Genomic DNA, 14,420 nt, shown 5'->3' on the forward strand with positions numbered 1-14,420 from the left:
CATGGATGGAGTCAAGCTTTCCGGACCTTCATTTGCTGATGTACCACAACTCAAAATGAGAACAGCCGCAAACATCCACTAATAATTGGAATGTGGAATGTATGAAGTATGAATCTAGGAAAATTGGAAATTGTCAAAAATGAAACGGAATACATAAACATCGATATCCTAGGCTGAAATGGACTGGTATTGGCCATTTTGAATCAGACAGTCATACAGTCTACTATGCTGGGAGTGACAACTTATAAAGTATTATAATGACAGGTGCAAAGAGCTGGAGATAGAAAACCAAAGGGGAAGAACACACTCAGCATTTCTCAAGCTCAAAGAACTGAAGAAAAAATTCAAGCCTCGAGTTGCAGTAGTGAAGGATCCTATGGGGAAAATATTAAATGACACAGGAAACATCAAAAGATGGAAGGAATACACAGAGTCATTATACCAAAAAGAACTGATTGACGTTCAACCATTTCAGGAGATAACATACGATAGGAGCCGATGGTGCTGAAGGAAAAAGTCCAAGCTGGACTGAAGCCATTGGTGAAAAACAAGTCTCCAGGAATTCACAGAATACCAATTGAGATGTTTCGACAAACACTGCTGGAAGTGTTCACTTGCCTATGGCAAGAAACTTGGAAGACCTGGCCAGCCAACTGACTGGAAGAGATCCATATTTGTGCCTATTCTCAAGAAAGGTGATCCAACTGAACACAGAAATTATCAAACAATATCATTAACATCACATGCAAGCAAAATTTTGCTAAAGATCATTCAAAAGCGGCTGCAGCAGTATATCAACAGGGAACTGCCAGAAATTCAGGCCAGATTCAGAAGAGGACATAGAACCAGGAATATCACTGCTGATGTCAGATGGATCTTGGCTGAAAGCAGAGAATACCAGAAGGATGTTTACCTGTGTTTTACTGACTATGCAAAGGCATCTGACCGTGTGGATCATAACAAATTATGGATAATGTTGTGAAGAGTGGGAATTCCAGAACACTTAATTGTACTCATGAGGAACCTTTACATAGATCAAGAGGCAGTTGTTTGGACAGAACAAGGGGATACTACGTGGTTTAAAGTCAGGAAAGGTGTGCATCAGGGTAGAATCCTCTCACCATACCTATTCAATCTGTATGCTGAACAAATAATCTGAGAAGCTGGACCATATGAAGAAGAATGGGGCATCTGAATTGAAGGAAGGCTCATTAACAACCTGCATTATGCAGATGACAGAACCTTGCTTGCTGAAAGTGAAGAGGACTTAAAGCACTTACTGATGAAGATCAAAGATAACACAGCCTTCAATATGGATTACACCTCAGCGTAAAGAAAACAAAAATCCTCACAACTGTACCAATAAGCAACATCATGATAAACAGAGAAAAGATCGAAGTTGTCAAGGATTTCATTTTACTTGGATCCACAATCAACACCCATGGAAGCAGCAGTCGAGAAATCAAAAGATGCATTGCATTGGGCAAATCTGCTGCAAAGGACCTCTTTAAAGTGTTGAAAAGCAAAGATGGTCACCTCGAAAACTAAGGTGCGCTTGACCCAAGCCATGGTATTTTCAATTGCATTGTATGCCTGCAAAAGCTGGACAATGAATAAGGAAGACCGAAGAAGAGTTGACGCCTTTGAATTGTGGTGTTGGTGAAGAATATTGAATATACCATGGACTGCCAAGAGAACGAATACATATGTCTTGAAAAAAGTACAATGAGAATGCTCCTTAGAAGCAAGGATGGCGTGACTGTGTCTTACATACTTTGGACACATTGTCAGAAGAGATCAGTCCCTGGAGAAGGACATCATGCTTGGTAAAGTACAAGGTCAGCGGAAAAGAGGAAGACCCTCAGCGAGATGGATTGACACAGTAGCTGCAACAATGGGCTCAGGCATAAGACTGTGAGCATGGCGCAGAATGGGGCAGTGTTCTGTTCTGTGGTACATAGGGTCACTATGAGTTGGAACCAGCTTGACGGTACCTAATAAGAACAACTACAATGGGTCTAGTAAGTCTGGATTCTTTAAGAATTTGACAGGCTGTTCCTTATTTCTCTCCCTGTCTATCAGGATCCATCTTTGTGTCCCTGATCAGACTGTTCAGTAGTGGTAGCCAGGTACCATCTAGTTTTTCTGATCTCAAGGTAGAGGAGGCAGTGGTTCATGGAGACAAGCTGTCCTATAGCCTAGTGCCTTCTCTGAATCTTGGATTTCCTTCTTTCTCTTTTGCTCCAGATAAATAAGAGACCAATAATTGTATCTTAGATGACCTCTTGTAAGCTTTAAGACCCCAGACCCTACCCACCAAACTAGAAGGTAGCACATAAACTTTAAGAACTATATTATGCCAACTGACTGGATTGTTCCATGAGACCATAACCCTAAGTCTTCAAACCAAGGAAACTAATCCCGTGTTGGTGATATGTTATATGTAAGTAGTATTAGAGGTACCCTGGTAGTGAAATGGTTAAGCTCTTGGATGCAAATTGAAAGGTGGATGGTTCGAATGCACTGGTGGTTCCCTGGGAGAAAAGACCTGTCAATCTGCTCTGGTAAAGATTATAGTCTAGGAACCCTATAGGGTAGTTATCCTGTCCTATATGGTCACTGTGGGTTAGAATCGACGTGATGGCTCACAACAACAACAAAAGCAGCAACAACAAGCAGTAGTATCAGCGTCTGTAACCCGTTTTTATTTTATTTTGTTTCTTGTTGCAAAAATATATATAACATGTTGTTCTTGCGTTCCATTGAGTCAATTCTGTTCCACATCAACCCTATAGGACAGAGTAGAAGTTTCCCATAGGTTTCCTAGGGTATACTTCTCTCATTCTTGGCTCTGAATGTGAATTCTCTGATTTCTAGTACAAGGTAAGATCCTCACACATCAAATGGGAAATCCCTCAATACCTGTTCTCATAGCTAACATTCTACAACTCAGGGATAACCAACCCTTCAAACAGCACCCACAGAGGTAATGTCCATAAGCGACTACTCCACAGGTCTTCAAAAAGCTCTCACCTGTGTGAGATGTGGATCCTCAGCCTCCTAGCACCAGGGACACAACCAAACCTGGTTTTCCCACTCCCACATGTAATCTCCCTTCCACCAATGCCACAGAGCCCTTTGACACCCGCCTCATTGCCCCTGGTTCCAAACCTTCACCAGGTGGGTCTCAGATGAGAGACTCACGGGCAGTGCATCCAACTTCTCAGGTGCAAAGATGTAGGCTCCTGAGCCTTTGCTGGCATTATACCTGAGGTAAGCATAGGCAAGAGGAGTGGGTCAAGACCAGTTCAGTTCACAGACATCCTCCCAGACAGGGTGGCCACTCCTCACCAGAAGAAGGCCTGGTGGATGGGCAATACAAGCTTCTTGTCCCGGTTCTCTAGCTCCTTTAAGAGCCCCGTGTGGGTGTCGAACACAGCCCGGGTGTGCTGGAGAGAGAGGGGGGCAGGCAGACGCTAATGATCTTTGTCTCAGTGATGGCAGCTCTGTCCTTCCTGATGCTCAGGACAAAACGTCTGGAGTTGTTTCTATTATCAGACCCCGTATCCTATCCTTCAGCAAACTGTTGATTCTTCAAATCCTATCCAGAATGCTTCTGCTACCTTGTCAGCCCCCACCATCTGTCACCAGACTATGGCTCTCATTTCCTCCTTGGCCTTTCTGGCTTCCACCCTTGATCCACACAGGCTTTTCTCCACAGTGAAGAAAGAGCCTCTTAACCTGCAAGTCAGGCCAAGTCCCTCCTCTGATCAGTACCCTCAAGGCGCCCACCTCATTAAGAGTAAAATGCATATCTTCCCTTTGGCCCTCCTGCCCTTAAACCATCTGCCCCATCACCTCCTTCTCTTGTCTTTCCCCTCACTCACTCCGCTCCAGCCACATAGCCTGCATACTGTATCTCACACAGCCAAAAATGCTTGTTAGGGCCTTAGCCCCTGCTCATCCGTCTGGGGGTGCTCTTGCTGCACACCCCTCACATTGCTTACCTCTCTCAAGGGTATGTTTGAGTGTTCTCTTCTCAGGGAGGCCTTGCTCTGGACCTCCTGTCCAACATTGCCACCCACCCACCCACCCACCCACCCTGACAATATACAATCTCTGCCCTTGTTCATTTTTCTCCAGAGGAAATACATGGTATTTTCACCTATGATACATCAATTATCCTCTTTATTGCCCTTCTCTCTTCTAGGACATAATTTCCTTTCTCACCCCTGGATCAACCTGGAACTCAATTATGTCATGTCATGGGGGAAAGGGTTTGAAATTGGGGTCCCACCTCATTTTCAATGACCAGGACAGAAGACTGTGACTTCTGTGGGTTCAACCAGGAGAAGCCAGTCTGAGGGTTCTGCTTATGGACTTGGGTCACAGAGTAGATGCTGAATCCCAGGGCAGGTGCGGAGGCTGTGAATAGCAGCTCTGGGGGGTGCTCCCTACTGCTGAGGACTAGATGGTCCACAACCTGATACCATGGAAGGAGGAAAACTGAGACAAGTCTATTGATGCACACATACATCCACAGTCTGAGTCAGGTTTGAGGTTGTCCAAGCTAGGGTAGGGAGTGTTCCTGGGTGAGGAGAAAAACTGGATGAGATGAGAAATTTTGGCTTGAGTTTGAGGAGGCGATTCATGACGGGAAAGGGAGAACCAGTAATGGGGTAAAAATTGGTGAAGTGGGAGAGTGAAGGAGGGTTATTCATGGTGTAGGGATGCCTACCTGAGGCAAGGGTAGGTAAGAGGAATGGGTCAAGACCGTGAAATACAGTCATGATGGGGAAGGATTTCAAGTGAGGATACTTCGAAGAGAGATTTATGATGGGACATAGTCTTGGGTGGGACATATTCTTGGGAAGAGATAGTCATGGGTGGGAGATAGTCATGGAAGTATATATTCATAGGGTGAGATATAAGGGAGGGCTCACTTCGCTGGGCACCGTCTGTCCACTAGGATCCAGCACAAGATAATCGCCTTTGCTGACCGGCAGCCTCAACATCCAATCCACCTGGCGTGCCAGTGGGTTGTAGACGATGACTTGGAACTGGGGTAGGTGGTAGAGAGGGGCTTTAGTTAGGGCAGGCCTTGTATCACTTACCGTGCCAGGTCGTGCCCCTGTGTGAGATTGGTAAGATAGATCAACTCATTTCCGCTAAGCCCCGCCCAAGTGTAGATAGGCCCACCTTCACCGACCTAAGCGGGAGCCCTTGGACCGAGGCTTGTGCCCGAATGAGGGGCCGTCCAGCCTCTTGGCTGTCTAGGTTCCTTGACCCTGGCCCTACCTTCACCTATCTTGCCCAATTTTTCTCTGTGCATGATCCTGTTCACTGATCTTCCTGCCACAGCCCTATCTATCGAATTGTTTTGCGGGCTGACTCAGGCCCTCCTGGCCCCTCCCGCTGTAACTCACAGAGAGGTCCCACCCCTCCCACGTACTCCTTTTGTATCACTCCTCGTATAACCAAGTTTTAGGACTGGGCTTCCCTTTATCAGGCGGTTCCCACCGGGTCCTGGCTCTCCTACTGCGTGTCCCGCTACTAGCCCCACCCCTCGAAGCGGATAATCCCACCCAAACCCCACCCTTTCCGGCCCTGGCCCTCCCTCCTTGTAGAGGGCTCACGCGCGCCGCCCTCTGGCTGAGCTGACAGACGCTGATGTTGAGTTCGCGGCAGAACTTGAAGTTCTTCTTGAAGCCACTGAGCCGCGCCAGAGCGTTGCGCAGGAGCACCTGCGGGTGGGCGAGGAGGATGGGAAGCGCAAAGGAAAGGGTCAGCTCTAGCCTGTTCCCCCCTTCAAAACACCCTTTTGTCTACTACCCTACCACACCATGCACCTCTCCGTATATGGCCTCACCCACGGGGCGGAGTCCTGCGCCCACCCTTCCTGGTGCTGCGGTTCTTGGCCCCATTGCTGCCTTATTTTGCTCCTTTCTCTTCCTGGCTCTGCCCCCAGGGGCCCTTCCTCTCCCCGCCTTACTGCACTTGACGCCACGTCTCCTGGCCCCGCCCCACACACCTCACAAGGTCCCCAGCCTGCGGCGAGCTGGCGCGCGTAGTCATCAGCCACGTGCTGCCGGGAGGTGCCGCTGACGGCGTCGTGGTGCTGGAGCACAGCCATCGCCTCCCCTGTGGGTGGGATGGTGAACCAGCGGGGACTCGTCCGGACACCGCCCGGACCCCAGGAAGACACGGAAGGTCCAGTGCAGGTGGGAAGGGTTCTTAGGCGCTTTAAGGAGGGACCAGAGGAGGGGCCGAAAAACAGGTCCTGCCCTAGTCCTGGCCGGGGGACCCCCACCAGCCTGACACCTACTGAGGGGCGCACTGTCTCCCAAGCCATAGGGTCCCGCATTGGCCACTGGACCCGTCAGCGCCTCCAGCTGGTTGCACACCTGGTGGGCAGAGACGTGTTTGGGTGGCCAAGCCTGCCTGGGACATCTGGGCTACTCCTTAAAGCCGAGAACCCACCCACCTGCAGGAAGTTGTAGCTGATGCGCTCATAGCGTTTGAGGGCCGGCCGGCTGGAGAAGTAGCCAGTCCAGAAATTGTGGGGGCGGTCGGCATAAGGGAAGAAGTCATCCTGTTTCACCGACCTGCGAGGGTGGGGCACTGAGGGCAGAGTCGAAGCCCATGGGGCATCCCAACTCCGTCCTCCGTGGCTCCCCAAATACCAGCTGAGGTTGGCCTTGTTCAGCTCCCAGAGGTAACAGGCCGGGGTGGAGTAGAGAACGTGGATTCGGCTCCCTTTGGTCTGCTGCTGGGGGGAGGAGTGGGTGGGTGAGCAGTCGGGGAGTCCGCACCTTCCCGGGGACATACAGGTGTGCACATACGCACGAGTACACACCATCTCCAAGCTGATAAACAATCAAGATATATATATTTTGGTTGAAAATCAATGGCCTAGTGTGAAAATTAAAATTTGACTGTGGCTAAATACCACCATCCTTCAAGGAATTTCTGAAATAAAAGAATACATCAGAATTTATTGAAAATTCTATTTAATGATATAAAATATTAGTGGAAAAAATAAATATGACTTTAGAGCACAGGCTATATTAATATAAATAGCATACACAGCACTGTTGGTGGGATTGTAAATTGTTTCAACCATTATGGAGGGTAGTATGGTGCTTCCTCAAAAAGCTAGAAACAGAAGTACCCTATGATCCAGCAGTCCCCCTCCTAGGTATGTACCTTAGAGAACTAAAACTACTGACATGAAAAAACATATGCATACCTATGTTTATTGCAGCATTATTCACAATAGCAAAAAGATGGGAACAACCTAACTGCCCAACAGCAGATGAATGGATAAACGAAGTGTGTTTCATATGCACAATGGAATACTATGCAGCCATAAATAATAATAATGAATTCTCAAAATATATTGTGGATGAATCTGGAGGATATTATTCGAATATACTATGGACTGCTAAAAGAACAAACAAATCTGTCTTGGAAGAAATAACAACCAGAATGCTCCTTAGAAGCAAGGATGGTGAGACTATGTCTCACGTACTCTGGACACGTTATCAGGAGGGATCAGTCCCTGGAAAAGGACATCATGCTTGGTAAAGTAGAAGGTCAGCAAAAAAAAGGAAGACCCTCAATGAGATGAATTGACACAGTAGCTGCAACAATGGGCTCAAGCATAACAATGATTGCGGGGATGGCGCAGGACCGGGCAGTGTTTGGTTCTGTTGTACATGAAGCTGCTATGAGTTGGAACTGACTGAACAGCACCTAACAACAAGACAACTGCACACACCTAGATGCTTAGACACAAACATGGACTTTCTCGCCAACCCACATTGTCTTTTCTTGTTTGTTTTTTAAGAGTTAAAACTTTTTTTGGGTAGAAAAAAGTATTCATCAACGGGGAGTAGCTCTCTGAAGAGATAAGCTCGTCTGTCATATTACAATTTAGATCAATTTATATGCAGTGCAAAAGGGAACTTTAAAATGATTGGCTGTCATTCACTTAATCAGCAGGAGGCAGATTGAATTGGTATATTACATTTGAGGATCTACATTCGATCAGCCAGCATGGCTTATCTAATTATTTACCCTTTTCCCAAAACTGTCTTTCATACGAATTTTTAGTTTCCATGAAGAGTTAAGTTTAAAGGGAGGGGGCTATTTTCTTTAACACAGCCATCCTAGTGAGTGTGAAGTGACATCTCATGGTGGTTTTTGATTTGCATTTCCCTAATGGCTAATTAAGTAGCCCTGGTGGCACAGTGGAAACCCTGTTAGCATAGTGGTTAAGATCTACAGCTGCTAACCAAAAGGCTGGCAGTTTGAATCCACCAGGCGCTCCTTAGAAACTCTACGGGGCAGTTCTACTCTGTTCTATAGGGTCACTGTGAGTCAGAATCCCCTCGCCGCAAGAAGTTTGGTGGCACAGTGGGTTAAGAGCTCAGGTTGCTAACCAAAAGGTGGGCAGTTTGAATTCACCAGCTGCACCTTGGAAACCCTATGGGACAGCTCTACTCTGTCCTATAGGGTCACTATGACTCAGAATTGACTAGACAGCAAGGGGTTTTTTGGTGGTGCAGTAAGGAGCCCTGGTAGTGCAGTGGCTAAAGCACTCAGCTGCTAACCAAAAGGTTGGCAGTGTGAACCCCCCAGCCGCTCCATGGGAGAAAGGTGTGGCAGTCTGCTTCCGTAAAGATTATAGCCTTGGAAACACTGTGGGGTACTCCGACTCTGTCCTACAGGGTTGCTATGGGTTGGAGTCGACTTGAGGGCAGCGGATTTGGTTTGGTGGTGCAGTGGTTAAGCAGCTCATTGTAGAAACCCTATGGGGCACTTCTACTCTGTCCTATGGGGACACTTTGAGTTGGAATTGACTCTATTGGCACACAGCAACAATGGCTAATTACATTGAGCATCTTTTCTTGTGCTTAAACCAACATTCTCTTAATTCTTCAATAAGCTCAGGATTCTGGACGAATCACAAACCGTGAACCATGCAATTCACAGCTGAGTGGGAGAGACAGCAAACTGATCATGAATTACAGTTGTCCTCAATGTGGCATAAAGGTATTCATGGGAGCAAGGGTTCATTTTAGAGTGTTGGGAGGGCTTTCTGGAACAGGGCACATTACTGCTGGGGCCTTGAAGGAGAAGCAGAAGTTTTCTAGCCAGAAGTATTAATAACAAACAATAAGCACTAGCATTTATTGAGCACTAGTATGTGTCTGGAAACTGGTGGCATAGTGGTTAAGAGCTACGGCTGCTAATCAAAAGGTCGGCAGTTCAAATCCACCAGGCGCTCCTTGGAAACTCTATGGGGCGGTTCTATTCTGTCCTATATGGTCGCTATGATTTGAAATTGACTCGATGGCAATGGGTTTGGTTTTTTTTGGTTTTAGTATGTGTCCTGTGCAGTCCTCACAATTCTTGCTATGTTTGAACCCGTTGGTGCAGCCACTGTGTCAATCTATCTCATTGAGGATCTTCCTCTTTTTCCCTTACCCTCTACTAAGAAGCAGCTGACCAAAGCCATGGTATTTTCAATCTTCTCATATGCACGTGACAGCTGGACAATATATAAGGAAGACCGAAGAATTGATGCCTTTGAATTATGGTGTTGGCAAAGAATATTGAATATACCATGAACTGAAAGAAGAACAAAGTACAACCAGAATGCTCCTTAGAAGCAAGGATGGTGAGACTTCTTCTCACATACTTTGGACATGTTATCAGGAGGGACTAGTCCCTGGAGAAGGATATCATGCTTGTTATAGAGGAAGACCCTCAATGAAATGGATTCACACAGTGGCTTCAACGATGGGCTCAAGCATAGCAACGATTGTGAGGATGGCGCAAGACTGTGCAGTGGTTCATTCTGTTGTACATGGGGTTGCTATGAGTCAGAATCCACTCAGCGACACCTAACAATAACTAATTTACTAAGCCTGATGTCTGTCCTTCTCCAGGGACCGGCCCCTCCTGATACCCAGTGCCATTGAGTTGAATCCGACTCATAGCGACCCTATAGGACAGAGTAGAACTGCCCCACAGAGTTTCCAAGGAGCACCTGGCAAATTTGAACTGCCGACCCTTTGGTGAGCAGCTGTAGCACTTAACCACTACGTCACCAGGGTTTCCCCCTTCCTGATAAGCTGTCCAAATTATGTGAGACTAAGTCTCACCATCCTCACTTCTAAAGACCATTCTTGGCTGTAGTTCTTCCAAGACAGATTTGTTTGTTCTTCTGGCAGTCCATGATATATTCAATAGTCTTGTGAAATAATTAAAATTTCAGAAGATCTCTGTGATCTGGTGATGCCCATTTTCACTTTAGATGAGGTTGGCAGGAGGTTTTGTTTTAGATGAGAGGAGATCAGGCTCTCATGCCGATGTGAAAGAACAACTACCTGTCAACGTAACTGGAGTGCACCAGTACTCCGTATACACAGAACCACACCCACGTGCAATCCTGCAAGTCTACATATTCAGTGGCAGGCAGGTACCATAGGGTAAGTGCCTAGGTGGTGAAGATAAAACAATTCTACAGTTCTAGGGAAGACTGGTTTTCCTGTAGACATGATAACTTGTGGCCATCAGAACCTATTTGAAACCTTTTCAATAAAAAACAACTTGCCTCAGAGGCCATGCTGATGAAAGCAACTGGTTAGCTGTCTCACTGAGTGATCAGAGTTTTCTACAGCTCCATCTATGAAAGTCACCCAAACTCTGAACACCACTCTTCCTCCAAACTCAACGTAAGATCAGGAGTCTGCGCCACTTAGAGAATCCATGCCTGATGAGCATAGCTCTCCTTCACTTGAGTAAGCAATAAATTCAGTTTTGTGCCTTAGTTTGAGATATCAAGAGGCGGTCTCATCCTTTAACACTACCTGTGCATTGGACACACAAGGTCCAATGGGGAAGGGCATGCTCACCTGTGCATTGACCAGCCGGATGAGCTTGTCAAGGTTCTCGAACCAATTCTGGGCTTGCTCATAATGGAAGTCCGAACCCATTGTCATTATGATGTGGTTGGTGCGGTAGTGCCCAGCCTGGAGACAGAGTGGTGGTATCTTCTTAGACCAGAGTGTCCTGAAGCCTTGCCCCTGTGTACAGCTGTGTCACAAGTTGTCAAGAGTGTGGATGCACGTGCATGCTTGTGTGGTGATGGTTACATGAAGCATGTTGGAGCATGTGAATATATTTATAAGAAAGATTTGTTGAGCAGTTACTATGGGCCCACCCAATGGTGAGTCAGGTGCCATGCTGGTTCCTGAACATGGTGGGAGTTTGCAATTGGGAAGGATACTACTAGCTCTGAGCCAGAATTCACACGAATTCAGGAAACATACCTGGGCAACCATCCCAGCTGTGCCATCCACCAGCTGTGTGTCTGTGCGCTAGTGGGCACACTCACCTTGCATTCACCTTTCTAGCTGTCAGTTTCTTTGACTTTAATTGGGATAATAATGTTATGATGGTAATTGAAGGGATGCCTGTTCTGTGGTAAAGCCCACTGAATATTATCTACGTGGATGCTGTGGTCAATTGCACCGGGTTAGGGCCATGTCCTGGTCAAGGGTACCTGGTCAGCAGCCACATTCAGGAAGTGTGCCACCACACTGTCAGCATTGTAGTTGGGGCTGCCAAGATCCTCTACCACAGGTGGGTCATGGCACCGAATATCCCAGCATAACCCGCTTGGTGGGTCGTAGTTGTTCGGGAGTACACCTGTGGGCCAGGCCATGGAGTGAGATGAGGGATGTGCTAAAAGCCGTAGAAGCAGATCAGGAGCATGATTCTCCAACCCACCCACCTCCCCACCACCTCACTCACTGGTGAAGAGGTCAGCAGTGGGGGGTTGGAGGCTCGCACTGCCCCGCCACACCTGCTCCATCTCTTGTGCTACCTCTCGCGTATACTTATCCTGGTAGTCTATGCGCCCCAAGAAGATGCCGTCGAAGCCCATCTGGGAGCAGGGGACAAGTTCAGAGCACAGAGGGTGGAGGGTTGAAACCCAGTTCCCATCCTCTCCCAGCAAGTTTGAGATGGGCCAGGTAAATGCAAATAAAGGCAGAATGCCTTCCACTACTAAACTACAAACTCACCCCACTGGGGCTGGAAGGGGATGGACTCAGTACGAACACAGGTAATAAAGCCAGTCTAAATACAAGTCAGGACTCCACTCTGTTTCGAGTTCAAGGTTGGGGCATGACCAGAATTCAGAGTGAACATGGATGAAAACAAATCGAGTTAGCCTGAATGAGCTAGAGGCAGGGCCAGGTCTGATCTGGCAAGGGGGCAGAGCTTAGAAGGGGCTGTGAGGAGGTGGGCCTGAGTGGCCTGAAGGGAAGCACCTCAGCTTGTCCGTCACAGAGCAGGGGAGAGGGTGGTAAAGCCAATATAAAGTGAAGGGCCCTGGCTTGGGTCAGGTCAAGGGCCGGGTTTGGCTGCACCTGGGCAAAGAGCGAGGCCTGCTCACGTGAGTGGCCAAAGGGGTCAATGTGCCAGGCTACATGAGGGAGCCCATCTTTGCCAAATGTGTCTTCCAGAAAGCACAGCCCGAGTGTCATCTGATCCACAATGGCGCCATAATGTGTGGTGGCCTCGTCGTTCATCACCCAGCCGCCGTTGGCAAATTCCAGGCGCCCTGGCCAGGAGAAGCAATGGTGAGAGGCAGAGGTCCCAGATTAGGGCCTACGAAGAGGCCAGAGTATGTGATCTGGGGATGAGAGGATCTGCTTGAATTCCTAAATGTGGAATGAGTGGTCAGTCTTTGTCCAGTGGGGCCAGGGAATGCAGAGGATGGCCTAGTATTCTAGGGGCTGGCTTTTAAGAGGCTACTGAAGGGGAGGGCTTGAAGGATGCATAGGAGTTCCCCAGGGGAAGGGCAACTCTAGACAGGCAGAGTAACCCATATGTGTGTGCCTATACATGGCATAAAAAGAGCAGGAAGAGGACTACAGAAGGGGAAGCTGGGCAGAACTTTCTTTTTACTTCTTTGGGACAAGATCACCTTGCTGCACCAGCTCCTTCACAACCTCCCGCGTTGTCTCTCTCTGCTGACGCCACCAGCGGGAGAAGAAAGCCATCTCCACATAGACGAAGCGGCGAGTGGGCTCACCTAGCAGGGCTTGCACCACTGAGTCCAGGATGTTCACCACACACGGAGAAGTCTTCCACGTGGGGGCTTTGAGCGTGGCAGCTGGATAGTAAGGGCATGGGTGAGAAGTGATCACACAGAACAAGACAGCCAATTCTGGACACAGCCCAAACCACACTATCTAAGGCAGGTGAGATTTGGGGGCTCATACGGGGAATAAACGTTCTGGGGAAGTCTTCTGCATAGTCGGACCCAGATCTCTGCTCACCATCACAAAAGTACTGGTCCACTGTCTTGAGCCAGCCCACGTCATTGTGTGTGTGGGCCACCAAGTGCACGTTGAGCATGTCTGGTTTCACCTTGGGGCATGTCTGCACAGGGACTCCAAATACATACACATAGCTTTTAGCACCCACCCACACCACTCACCCACCTCCCACCCAGGACAGGCTGAATAAAAAGTGGGCACAAGATGAGCCTTGATTAGATACCCATTCAGTGAATCCATGACTCAAAGGTAGGACCCCTCGCTGTGTTCTGACCTGATTCATGTGCCAATGAGCCTGGGCCCCTCTACGGTTGATACAGTCAGACACACAACCACATTCTCAGATAGATACAAGCAGACATACAACCATGAGCCCACACTGGATCCAGAATCAAATACTCAGTAACACCAACCTCATTCTCAGACTACACAATGACACGAGGACTACCAATGGTCAGAAAAGCAGCCATTCAGTAGACGCGCGCGCGTGCGCGCACACACACACACACACACACACAAGGACACACTAAAAAAAACCCCATTGCTGTGAAGTCAGTTCTGACTCATAGCAATCCTATCATCATATCCTCCGGACACAGAGGTGTACTCTGGGACATGTGCCCTGGGGTCTTCCCAGCCTTTGCGCAGACCAACTCTTGGTCACTTTGCCGTGTAGGCACCTCACACCTTGTAGCCACTCGCACGAGCCTCGGGCGCCACCAGCAGCAAAAGAAGGAGGAGGAAGGAGGGGATCTGAGGCCCTGGTACACGGGAGTTGGTTGTGACTCCAGATTTGGAGGTCCCATCTGTGTCCTGATCCCTGTTCATCCCTGAGTCATGAGCTTCTGTGCCCATTGCTCCCTGGCTTTCACTGTCACTTTCTCCTTGGTTTGAACTATGACAGAACAAAGGCTTGGCTTCCGGATCTGGCCAGCCAATCAGGGCTGCCAGACTGGGTAGGGGTGGGGCTTGAGTCATCTGAAGGAGATGGGAACGTGGAAGACAGGTCGGGGAGCAGAGCCTGAGGCGTTGGCTGGGACCCCATAGGAACCTGGTGTA

General features: G+C 48.2%; 1 protein-coding gene across 1 annotated transcript in view; it reads right to left on the minus strand.

Moving 5' to 3' along the window:
- The window catches only part of LOC126071207 (lysosomal alpha-mannosidase-like), a 38,643-nt gene extending 24,427 nt beyond the window's left edge, over positions 1-14,216 (minus strand). Inside the window, exons 1-16 of the mRNA XM_049875452.1 lie at positions 14,066-14,216; positions 13,362-13,517; positions 13,007-13,180; positions 12,447-12,640; positions 11,827-11,959; positions 11,576-11,721; positions 10,926-11,042; positions 6,684-6,766; positions 6,485-6,605; positions 6,326-6,404; positions 6,032-6,141; positions 5,637-5,744; positions 4,944-5,060; positions 4,298-4,483; positions 3,352-3,449; positions 3,172-3,268 (exon numbers count right to left, since the gene is read on the minus strand). Of these exons, the coding sequence (XP_049731409.1) occupies positions 3,172-3,268; positions 3,352-3,449; positions 4,298-4,483; positions 4,944-5,060; positions 5,637-5,744; positions 6,032-6,141; positions 6,326-6,404; positions 6,485-6,605; positions 6,684-6,766; positions 10,926-11,042; positions 11,576-11,721; positions 11,827-11,959; positions 12,447-12,640; positions 13,007-13,180; positions 13,362-13,517; positions 14,066-14,216 (2,070 nt within the window). The remainder of the gene's footprint in view (positions 1-3,171; positions 3,269-3,351; positions 3,450-4,297; positions 4,484-4,943; positions 5,061-5,636; positions 5,745-6,031; positions 6,142-6,325; positions 6,405-6,484; positions 6,606-6,683; positions 6,767-10,925; positions 11,043-11,575; positions 11,722-11,826; positions 11,960-12,446; positions 12,641-13,006; positions 13,181-13,361; positions 13,518-14,065) is intronic.
- Positions 14,217-14,420: the final 204 nt, after the last annotated feature.

The sequence above is a fragment of the Elephas maximus genome, chromosome 3, assembly GCF_024166365.1.
Source record: "Elephas maximus indicus isolate mEleMax1 chromosome 3, mEleMax1 primary haplotype, whole genome shotgun sequence".
Classification (NCBI taxonomy): Eukaryota; Metazoa; Chordata; class Mammalia; order Proboscidea; family Elephantidae; genus Elephas; species Elephas maximus.